At 40.5% G+C, this 12,428-nt stretch overlaps 1 protein-coding gene across 4 annotated transcripts in view; it reads right to left on the bottom strand.

The window, feature by feature from the left end:
- Nucleotides 1–12,428, bottom strand: part of DOCK10 (dedicator of cytokinesis 10) — a gene marked incomplete at its 5' end in the record, with an annotated part of 280,108 nt that overhangs the window by 166,586 nt on the left and 101,094 nt on the right. Inside the window, one exon of one of the 4 annotated variants that reach the window (XM_082658293.1) lies at nt 4,168–4,272. The exons of the other annotated variants lie outside the window; for them this stretch is intronic. Coding sequence (XP_082514419.1) covers nt 4,168–4,272 — 105 coding nt within the window. Of the gene's footprint in view, nt 1–4,167; nt 4,273–12,428 lie in introns of those variants that run through there. 4 annotated transcript variants of the gene reach the window in all.

The following is a 12,428-nucleotide window of genomic DNA, read 5'->3' as shown; positions in this document are numbered from 1 at the left end:
GTTTGTATAAAACAGTCTCAGTAAGTAAGGAAGCACAGATGACCAGGGAGAAGCTGTCCACATTAACATGGAAGAGTAAAGATAAAAAAACAGACTTGAAAGACAACAGCACAAGACATTTAATAAAATGACATACGTAGGAGATATAAATATTTCAGATTACATCCTCCATCTATAGTTTTCTACAATTTTCTATTTTCTATTAAAGTGCTAACAGTCTATGACTAAAGAGGAGGAGTGATTTTCATTTGTAGACAAAGTCTTCTAAACACTTTGAAATCCTGCAGATTAATTATCCACAAGCCAGTAACAACTTAAAAATGACAACTCACATTTACTTAAATAAATTTTGCATTTTTTTCTGATAGTACAGATGACTGATATCATAACTCAATTCAATAGTATATTTAATCTTTCTACATGAGGATATGCAACTTAGGGAGGAAACTGTCTTTTTATTAACCTCCGCCCTATGCGCCAGAGATCATACTGAACGATTGGATAAAAAAAGAAAAATAAAAATAGAAAGACAGTTAAAGAGAAAACCTTCAACTACAGAACACCATACACACTTCAAAAATTAAGGGAAGTAGTTCTACTTGATGATCTAGCAAGTAAGTTCCTCAAACTTTTCTTATAATGCAGTTGCACTGTCTCGTATGTTGTCTGTGATAAGTGGATTAAAACATGGAAAGGGATTTCTTAGACAAGACACTTGAAAACTGGATCAATAAGGGAAGCTTCCAAAACAATAAAAAATTCCAACAGAGTTAAATAAACAGCATTTGAAGAAAACCAAATAAACAGAATTGTCAGTCTGGGTCATGAGAGTATAAAGTTTGGGTTGTATACCACTTAGGAAGTCACAGACTTCCGGTTAAGTATTCTAGACTACTCTGATACTAAACCATTTCTAAATTTGTCTTAGAGCAAGAAATGGTTTGTTGAATTCAAAATCCACACAATCATTATAAAAACACAATCTGTGATCATTATTTCCAGCGATCATTATTTCTTCTTTCACCACAATATATAAGTATATCCAAAAATTCAAAAGAAATCGTTGTTTTATTTTGTGACCTAACTGTAAGCCTTATCTTCATTTGTTGGGCATTTTGACACTTGCATTGCTTCTTCCTTATCACCTATCCAGGCATCTCAGAAGCAGTTCTAGAGATGTTGGTTTAGCTTTTAAAAAGCTTAGATGAATGCGCTGTGGAAAGTCCAATCTGGTTCTGAATGGGCTTCAGCTAAGCTGGGCTTTGGTGGGAGCCAGGGTGGGAAATGGCATTTCTAAGGCAAACCTCACTGACACACAGAGTGATCTGGGACCCCCGAGAGCACTCAGCTTGATGCAATTCAGAATTTTGTCTACTGAGTGGCTCTGTCATTGAAAAAGGGTCCCGGGAGGAAGGATTCACCTATAGCCCAGTGGCTTCAATGCTGCCGTCACTGAAAAGACAATCTCACTCCACAATTATACCCCACTTCCTCTGCCCTTGGAAATGGAGACATTTTACTTGGTTTTATTAATACTCCATAACACTTGCAACTCGTAACTTTTTACAACGTTCAAATCATGTTCAGAACCCACATGATCGAAATGAATTCCAGTAAACAATCTTAAGACAGGGCAGGTATTGTTAGGAACATTTTACGGAAGGGGCAGCTGAGGCTCAGAGCGATTTAAGTAACCTGCCCAAGGTCACATGGACCGTGGGCGAGACAGTCAGAATTACCCCCTAGCCCTCTAATTACATGTTTCACTTTCTTGGAGTCTCTTTTTTTTTTCTAAAATGAAAGCCCGGGATAATACCTAAGGATGGATTGAGCAATCCCCTACTCAACAGAAGAGACAACCTGTGAAAGAAGATATGCCTATCTTAGAAGGACCAAAGGCAGGCAACGGCAGCAGGGAGTCCCAGTGCCTTCTACAGAAGAAAGCGAATCGCTGTATGAATGATCTTAATTAAACGTGAATGCACAGCTACTGAATGCTGTGGGAAAACACTCCCTCCTTACTGGCTGCTTTCCCCATAGTTCTCAGTAGCAATACCTTCAAATGCAATTAAGATAATTCATGGAGTGATTAGCTTCATTATACGGAGACGCACCAGGGACTGTCCTAATGCCAAATCCTGTGTGTGGGCTCTGTAAGATAGACTCATTCTTCTGTGTGTTATCTCTTTTAGTGGACACAAAAAGAAGTAAACCTATGGTGACATAACCCTTGGAACTTCTAAATTCCACTGAGAGAAAGGCAGCTAGGAAATTAACATTTTGGGGACTGGTCTGAAGGTTAACATATCTCAAACCAAACAAGTTTTCAAACACTTATCCTCTAACAGGCTGATGGTAAACAACCTATGAGGCTTTTATGGGGCTGGTAGAGAAGTCACAACTGAGCATCCTGTGGGGCCAGTGGGGACCAAGAGGTTAGGTTCTGAGCTCTGCATATTCCCATTATGAAACACTGAGTGGAAAGACCCGGGCACATCCCAAGGTCAAGGGGGTCAATTACCCATGTTTCCCAGTGGGAGACATGTACTACTAAGATCCTGTGGTAGAAATAGCAAGGCATCAATCCTATGAACCAGACCTCCAGTAAATTCTACTCCCATTAAATTACCACCAGATAGACTGTAGGTATAAAGACAACCACTGTTACTTGAGACGGAGTATTCCGTGCCTGATTCTGGCCTATCAAAGACTGAGTGACTCTTCATTAATTTGATTATTCATATTTATTCAATGACTATTCATAAACAATCACTATATTATCAAATGTATATATTTTTAAAAGCTGTTCTGTTTCTAGATTAAAGGTGTTTATATAAACAAAAAGATTATGTACCTCTAGAGCAGTAGCTCTCCACCTGGAATATCACCCTCCCTGCCCAAGGTGACATTTGGCAATGTTTGGAGACATTTTCGCTTGTCAAAATGGGGCAGAGCTTTCCACCAGCATCTAGTGGTTAAGGCCCAGGATGTCACTAAATATTGTACAATGCACAGGACAGCCCCAAACAACAAAGAACTCTGCAACCCAAAATGACAGTATGCTGAGCTGAAGAACCCCTGCCTTGAAGAAAAGCAAGCAAAACTTGAACCACCTGGTAAAATAAACATTCCTGTAAAAAGAGCTACCCAATCATGTTGTTGTAGCCATTTATCATATAAAGTGGGCCACATTACATGTGAGTCACTGAAGCTCTAGCCATCCACCCTGATACTCAGCTACCCATAGTTCTTACAGATAGAAATCTGGAATTCTGTAATAAGTACACGTTTCCAGATTTCTCATTTTAAGAATGCTAAAGCAGAAACATTTTTTAACAATAGACAAAACCAAATCTTTCTACCTTTAAAACTTACCAATTTTTCCTCTCTTCCTTGGCTCATTGAATTAAATACTTATTTACATTTCCCGTCCTATTTTGGGTTGCTCTTTCTAAGAACTTTAAAACAAATCATGAGTGGTACATGATAAAAATAGAGCAGTAATACTTTTTTTAAAACACAACTGTAGGGACTTCCCTGGTGGCCCAGGGGTTAAGAATCTGCCTGCCAATGCAGGGGACACAGGTTCGAGCCCTAGTCCACGAAGATCCCACATGCCGCGGAGCAACTAAGCCCATGTGCCACAACTACTGAAGTCCAGGCGCCTAGAGCCCGTGTTCCGCAACAAGAGAAGCCACTGCAATGAGAAGCCCGTGCACCACAACGAAGATCCAACACAGCCAAAAATAAATAAATAAAATAAATTAAAAAAAAAAAACACACAACTGTATACAAGTCATCAATTGGGTCTTAATTGAGGCAATGGTAGGCTTTTCTTTAAAACAGAGAATATCCTAGTAGCATTTTAACCATTTAAATCCTGTATCAACATGTTTTAAAATAATGATGGAAGTAATTCCAATATTCCAAATAAGTCAGTAATGTTTTAGCTACTTCCAACCTCTTCCAATATGTTTTAAACTAATGATGGAAGTAATTAAAAAATAATGATGGAAGTAAAAAAGGATATTTATGAACTGGGTTGAACATTCTGTTCCAAGACTTTGCCCATAGCCTAGGTTAGCATACCACTCCAGAGCTAATCTTTTTTTTTTTTTTTTTAAGTATTAAGAAAAGATGGAAAGCAAACAACATTCAGATACCTACAGAACTAAATCTGTGGATTTCTTCTTGATTTTTTCTCCTCATTGTTCGTCTCTTCTTCCAAAATTCACTGGGATCCCGTTTAAAAACCTTTCCTCGGAAGCTCATTGTATTGTTATTTGAGTGGCAAGATATTTAAAAATATCAATTTCTTTAAGCCTCTTGCTTCTGAAGCGTCACCAGGCCGAACAAATTTTTCTTCTCCGGTAAAAAGGGAAATGCTCATGCTACATTAACATAACTGAATAGAAAGGAAAAGAAAACCGACAAGTTACTGCTTCCTGTGAGTGAGTAACTACCAGCTGTTCAGAAGCGCTTTTGTGCATTTATTCTCCCTAATCACCTGCTTTAAAGCAGGATGAAAAACACAAAATGACTTTGGATGTTTAAGAGAATTGCTCACAGCTAAATAAACCATAGGATGTAAACTCACCCTTGGAACCAAGTCAAGACTGAATCAAAGAGCTAATTTACGGTAGGCTGCCATGTCTGTCAGTGTAACAGCCATCCAAACTTTATCACTGTGGCTAGATCCCGAAGGTGAACTGTAATAATCAGCTGGTCATGTATGCGTAGATTACATTAACAGTCTTTCCAGGGAGGTGCCCAAGAGGATCACTTAGGCACAAGGGGAAAATATTAGAATTCTATTTATATTAGTCATCTAGATACAGAAACTGTGCTTTACTAATATTTAACATAACACATTGACATGGACACCTTCATTCTCTACGTCAAATGGTTACATATAATCAAATAGTTAATTCCCTAATCTTTAGATCTTTACTCCCTCTCTCTGGGGCAATTTAAAAGTGCACCTCTCCCCTCAAACCCACCCCAGTGCTACTTCCTGTTTTATTTTCCCCCACGGCACTTACTAGCATGTGACACTACTATGCATTTTCCTTATTTTACTCACGGACTGTCATCCTCCACTAGAGTCTATGCCACAAGAGTGTGGGAATTTTTTTGCTTCATTCACTGTGTCTTCAGTGATCAAAACCATGCCTGGTTTCCAGAAGATTCTCAGTATATATATATAATTGTTTAATAAAAGAATAAATGAAGGACATAAATATTGTGCTTAACAATGAACCCTGTCCCCTATGTATATTGTGTTTTGAAATATTAGCTACTGGCAAGGACTATATAATTTATAAATACACACAGAAGATGGGAGTGCAGCCAACTTTTTCCTACAAAGTGCATGAGATAGGAAATATCTGGAGGCCACAGGACTAGGAAATAATTGATTAGATTAAACATTAGAAAGCTGGGTTCCAAAAAACGATTGTTGTGGGAGACGTTCATTCAGTTTCTTCAAGAGTTTGTTTCTTCATCTGCAGGGTGGACCCCCACAACGGAGGTGTCCATCGGTGTGATGTAGGTGCTAAAGGAACCATTGCTTGTCTAGGAAGCACTCTGGGGTTTAAAAGATGGTTGAAGGAATATTTCCATTGAGGACTGATCTTCACAACCACCGAGACACAAGCTCCTACCAGCTCTCCCAGGAGATGAGTCCTGAGCAAGGGGCATTTTGAAGGGAGTAACTGTCAGGGAGTCAGTTCCACAGACACTTGTTGGGGCATCTTCGCACAGAGGGCAGTGTGACGTGCAGTGTGGACGCAAGCACGAAGCTTAACCAGGAGAGCAATTTCTGCAAAAGGCTCTCAGTATTCTGGGAGTTTGTAACTTTAAGAAAGAAAAATAACAAGGCTGCTATTGCATTCGTGTCTTAGCTGGAAGCAGGACTCAGGGTACAGATGGGAATGGGGAGAGCGACCAGAGGAAGGGAACAATGGGTAAACACAATGAGTCGGGGGTTTTGTGGGGGGCTTTTGCTCCAGAGCCTTGCCTTCTCTTTCTAGAGCTCAACACGGTTAATGGTGCAGGCCCTGATGTCTTCCATGGATATGCCAACTTGTCACCTAGGAGTGAATGGTCCCACGTATCCATGTGGCTTTTCCTCAGCTTCCTTCAGTCTTTACTTGAAATGTCTCTTCCTCAGAAAGCCTCCTCTGATGGCTTTGAATGCTCCTCCCTTGCCTTTTTGTGTGTGGGGGGAGGGGGTCCTAGACAAGATGGGGTAAGAAGTTCGTATCTCACCCTGAGAAGCCACTTCTGCAAGCATAGTTATGATTCTGTAATGAAGGCGGCTATCCTCAAGGAAGCTCCCACTTAACCAGCTAGTTCCAAAGACAAGGCACTAATAGATGCCATTTGCTTATTTAATAAGCCTCATTATTGATTATTATTTAATCTGTAATAAGCCTTCATCTTTATCATGGTTGCCTTATCCTGACATAGGCCATTTCCCAATAGTATTTCCCCAATGAAGACCAGATTTAATTGATGCACATACGTATCCCCCAGACTCTAGCCTCTTGTGCACCTCTACCTTCTCATGCAGAGATTTGTACAAGACAGGCAAAAAGAGATACCGCTCATTCCTTGCCAAAGTATGGAGACCAAGGAAGCTTCTTTCAAAAACTGAGAAAAATAGCAAGATGCTACAAAAATAACAACTGAGGAGGTAAACTATATTGTTATTCTGTAATTGGTTTAAGTAGGCATCCGAAGATTCCACAGAGCAGAAGGCCTCTGGATCCATGGTCATGGGATGTATAGAAATTCCACTGTCTGTCTTTCGCCCTTATCAACGTTCACACTCTGAGTAACTCTTTGGCCTCTGTTGGATGAGCAGGTACATTATAGCACATGCATAATTTTCAGATTTAATTTTCTTCCTTATATGATGAGAGTCTGCCTTTTTGGGTCACCTGATTTCCCTAGTATGTATGATTATGTTTCTATTTTAATAGCTGAAAGTCGTATTCCACAACCCTTTCAGATCATGGACCTGTTTGAGAATCTAACAAAATTGGACTCACTCAGCAGGAAAATGTAAGGACTCAGAAAATGTGTGTGCATGGTAGGGGGTCACCAATCTCTGAGGTCCATCTGGGGACCCGCTTATTCGTGTTACCCTAAATCCCTAGCTCACAGCTTTAGAAGATAGGAATGTTGTCTTATAACGAAGCATTTAATAATCTTGAGCAACTCGTAAGTGACTTCCTCTCTTTCTATCTAACAGTTGCATCTCGTCTCTCCTCTATTCCTCTTTAGGCTCCACAGTTCTTTATCCTGGAGTCCCTCCCACTTCCCGACTTCTGCAATGTGAGAATGACTCATTTCTCTCCTTGCTAAGCTGTTGATTGCAGCTACCTTTAACATTGGCAAAAGGAGGCATTGCCGGGCAGTATATGGGAATGTCAGAAAGACATAACCTGTGGTGACTGCAAAGGAGGAGAAAATCTAGTAGCATGGAGTTCAGTGCTCCATGGGATGGCACAGTTGAGCTTCTACTGAGCTCCTTGATTTCAGACCAAGTCTGTTTCTCCAGCATACTGGAGCAACTTCTGCTTAAGTTCGGACACTTGTTGACAACCAAAGAACCTAACTAGGGCACTGGGCAAGAATGGGCAATAAAGAGAAATCAGAGATTAGCTGGCTCAATCACAAGGAATCACTGTCAAGTTCATTAGTAAAGAAATCTGGTACCAATCAATGATCAGAATTAATTACTACACTCAAGGCATTGCTGTGCTTCATGAGAAATATGTAATACTCTTCCTAGTCTTGAGAAGCTTGTACCTGACAGAGGAGTTCACTAAAGTGTAAAGGAGACTGGGAAAGCTTTATAATAAAGACAGGACCTAAGGGAGACTTTGAATAGGTTTGAGTCAAATAGATGGGAGAAGGGTAAAGGATACTCTAGAAAAGAGGAATGTAGCATAGAGAAGGCATAAGATACAATGGTTAAAACCGTGGCATCTGGAATCTGCTTAGAGGCAGCTCCTGGGTCCATGCTTCCTAACTATATCCTATATCCTCAGGCAATACTTACCCTCTCCAGGCCTCAGTTTTCTCATCTGTAAAATAGGGAGAGCGTAGTAGATACCTCACGGAGTTTTTGTGAGTATAAATGAGATGACACTTTAAAATTTCAACTCATTGCCTGGTATAGTTACCATAACTGTTCGTTATCACAGAAACTAAGAAGCAGGCCAAGAAAGAATATTTAAGAAAAAAAAATGTCATGAAGAACCTAGGGGTAAGACAGGAATAAAGACACAGACCTACTAGAGAAGGGACTTGAGGATATGGGGAGGGGGAAGGGTAAGCTGTGAAAAAGTGAGAGAGAGGCATGGACATACATACACTACCAAATGTAAGGTAGGTAGCTAGTGGGAAGCAGCCACATAGCACAGGGAGATCAGCTCGGTGCTTTGTGACCACCTAGAGGGGTGGGATAGGGAGGGTGGGAGGGAGGGAGACGCAAGACGGAAGAGATATGGGAACATATGTATATGTATACCTGATTCACTTTGTCATAAAGCAGAAACTAACACACCATTGTAAAGCAATTATACTCTAATAAAGATTAAAAAAAAAAAAAAGTAGGAAGTCCAGCTTGTCGATAGCCAAGGGCTGAGTAGGAGAATAGAGGCAGAAACAATTGAAAACAGAAGCCAGGACCAGTTCATGGAAGGCTTTAAATGCTAAGATGCTGAAAGGTTCCATCGTATCCCAAAAGCCATGCAAGGTCACTAAAGGATTTTTTTTTTGTTTTTTAAACATCTTTATTGGAGTATAATTGCTTTACAATGGTGTGTTAGTTTCTGCTTTATAACAAAGTGAATCAGTTATACATATACATATGTCCCCATACCTCTTCCCTCTTGCATCTCCCTCCCTCCCGCCCTCCCTATCCCACCCCTCTAGGTGGTCACAAAGCACCCAGCTGATCTCCCTGTGCTATGCGGCTGCTTCCCACTAGCTATCTACTTTACGTTTGGTAGTGTATATATGTCCATGCCACTCTCTCACTTTGTCCCATGGATTTTTGAATTATGATTAAAGTAGTGCCTTTGGAAGAGTCATCTGATAATTACACGTAGGCTAGATTTTGGGGAGTATGATCCCGAGTAGTAGTCTGCATTAACCCTGATATTAACATAGAGTAGTGGAGGGCAGAAAACTTGGCATCAGAATCATAACCACAGACTTCACAGATGAAGATCTGGCAATTAAATGGAAAATGAATGATAGCTGAAATTTATCAAGCAAGTACTAGGTGCTGGGTGCTGATCTAAATATTTATAGTGCCTTATTTAAACCATGCAACAACCCTGTGAGGTAAGTATTACTATTACTGTTATCACCACTTAGTTTTACAGAGGAAGATACTTGGGTCTTGGGAAGTTAAGCAATTGGTCCAAGGTTCCAAAACAAGTAAGTAGCACAGCTGGGATTTAAACCCAGGCAGTCCAGCTCCAGAGCTCATGCCCCTAATCAGAAGAGAGGTCCAAAGATGCCAGTAGGTTTCTGAGTCTGGCCATCAAGGAGATGGATAATATGTCTGAGGGAAAAAGGGTGGCAAGAAGAGAGGACTTCTTTTCCACTAATGCTGATTTAGACATGTCAAGAAGATAGAAAAATGGGCATTTTCAGCACCACTGTTATACGTGTGCCTGGAACTCAGGAAAGAGTCAGGACTGGAGATATCCAGGTGAAAGTCATCGAAAGAGTTAAAATTGAAAATCTAAAAGTAAACTGAATTTTTGGAGAACAGAGTAGCATAAAATTGAGAACATAATCCTGAAATTCTTTTATATATGACAAATAGAAGGCAACTTAGGAAACTGAGAAGGCATAGGGATACTGGGGGGAAACTAGCAGGGCAGTGTGGTGTCCAGATGCACTGAGGAAGGGAGTTTAAGGAGGGTGACACACGGCATCTGGGCAGAGATGGAGGTAGGACCCAAGGATGTCCAAAAAGATCCAGCATGAGAGATAAGCAAGATGAAAACTAAAGACCTTGCAGTCTTGGATCCAGACAGATCTATATTTGAATCCTCTTCAGCCACCTACTAGATAACCTCCAGCAAGTTACGTGACCTCTGTCTTCCCATTTCTTATATTTACAATGGAGCAATTAGTATACAGCTTACAAGACTGTCATGAAATAATATATGTTATTACTCAGCATTGAGGAAAAAAATACACACGTGTATATATAATTGCTAAGATTCCTATATATGCATATATGTAAAGTATTACTTATTGACTATGATTGGTATTTACCAGGTCTAGCTAGGTACGTATTCATGTATAGACACACCTATACATGCATATGCATGTACATAACAAAATACACAGATGCACGAATTCTTATATGTGTCTTCAGAGTCTGGCTCCATGGTGTCCAGAAAGAGAAACTAAGTTTGCAATTTTCAGTAGATAAGAGTCTGGGTATTTGGAATTTAATTAAGATGGTAAGTCTTCACCATGTTTTAGAAGAAATAGGAATTTGAATGCTAAGATATCAGAAATTTGAGGAAAAGTTCTAGTAGTCTGTATTAGTTTTCTATTGCTGCTGTAACAGATTACCACACATTTATTGGCTTAAATCAACACCCACTTGTTGTCTCATAGTTTTTGTGGGTCAGAAATCCGGGTATGATACAGCTCAGCTGATTCTCCACTTAGAGCCTCCCAAGGCTGAAATCCAAGTGTCAGCAGGGTGATGTCCCTTTCTGGAGGCTCCAGAGGAGACACTGGTTCCAGGCTCATTCAGGTTGTTGGCAGAATTCAATTCCTTGCAGTTGCAGGACTGAGGTCCCAGTTTCCTGCTGTCTGTCAGCCAGGGGTCATTGTCAGCTTCTAGAGGCCGCCTGCATTCTCTGGCCCATGGCCCCTTTCTAAGCCAGCAACAATGGGTTGAACCCTTCTGAAATCTCTCTGACTTTTCCTTTTCTCCTAAATATCTCTTCTCTGCATCTTTCTACTGTAGCTGGAGAAAAGTGTTGGCTCTTAAGGCCTCATGTGTTTCGATTGGTTCCACCCAGATGATCTAGGATAATTTCTATATTTTAAGGCCAGCTGATAAGTAACCTTAATTTACATCCACAAAGTGCCTTCATAGCAGTACTAAGATGAGTGTTTCATTGAAGCACCAGAGAGTCCTGTTGAGGGGGAGAGGTATCTTTAGAAAACTGTCTCTCGCACAGTCTTATTCTGGACCACAGCTTGCTTTTTACACCTATCTTTTGAAGACAATGTTAACATTAAGAATGCACTGAGAAGAAGGTGTAGGCAGGACAGTACTTGGCCTTTGAATTTCTGTTGAACAGTGAGGTGGGATGCAGGTTTCAGTGGAGGCAAGAAATGAGTGAGAGGAAACAGACATCTGGCTTATAGGTCACTTCCTGGAAAAAGCTGGCAGTGAAATAAGGTGAGAAAGAAAATCGTAGTTGTGGGGAGGGAGGGCAGAACCAAAGAGACAAATTTAGATGATGGGTATTGGTGAAGTAATCAAGTACATAAACACAGAAAACAAAGGCTATAAGCTAAAGGCAACACGCTCTGAGGTCATCTCTAAAATGTTTATGTTTGCACTGTATTTGAATAGGCTGTACAAACAGCAAATGACGTCCTCGTGGAATCTAAGAAACCAGAGGACAGAGATTTTTGTTTCGTTGAAAACGCATCTGAACCTACTTAATAAACATTACCGAGAAAGTACCGTTAGAGATGCAGAGTAACTGAAACCCTGGTGGTTAAGACTTACACAGCCACACACGACATCATACTTGAATCCACAAAACCTAATTTGAGCAGCTGGTAAAGTACTTTCTGTTCATTTCCACCTGCTTTCTTTACTTGCTTCTCAACCCATCTTAACTTTATTCCAATGTATTTTCCCTGTGGAGCTTTTCAGCGTTTATACTTCCTTGTTAGAGAACGTTTAGATAACGCATTTCATTTCATTTTTCTCTGCCATTTCCAATAGATCTTCCCTTTGCCTGAGGGTTTGTGTGCTTTACAGCCTTTCTCTCATAGGATGAAACAAGGCTGGTCCATAGCGCTTCTCTAGGTTCTGCTCACCACTGTCTACTTTGTTTAAAGGAAGTAAAGCACCAGTAGCTACTTCCTCCCTCACTGTGGTCTCGCCTGAGCCTGGCCCCAGGCAGAAGTGCTTCTGTAGCTCGTAGCACTGAGGCTCACTGCTTCTGGCTACAAAGGTCAGGGCTGAATGGCTCTGAGTTACCTATGAGACAGGCTTAGATAGCTCAGGGGAGTTTCATTGAACATGACAAAACCTCATATTTCTAAGTGCAGAGCTTTCAGTGGGCAGTGTCTGTGGAATTCAGCAGGTTTTTTGTGTGTCTGCTAAACTCTAATGCAAATCACATTAGTTT

This window comes from Grampus griseus (genome assembly GCF_964374135.1).
Source record: "Grampus griseus genome assembly, chromosome: 7".
In the NCBI taxonomy this organism is placed as follows: Eukaryota; Metazoa; Chordata; class Mammalia; order Artiodactyla; family Delphinidae; genus Grampus; species Grampus griseus.
The sequence above is the reverse complement of the archived record's forward strand: the minus strand, read 5'-3'. Positions and strand labels throughout refer to the sequence as shown.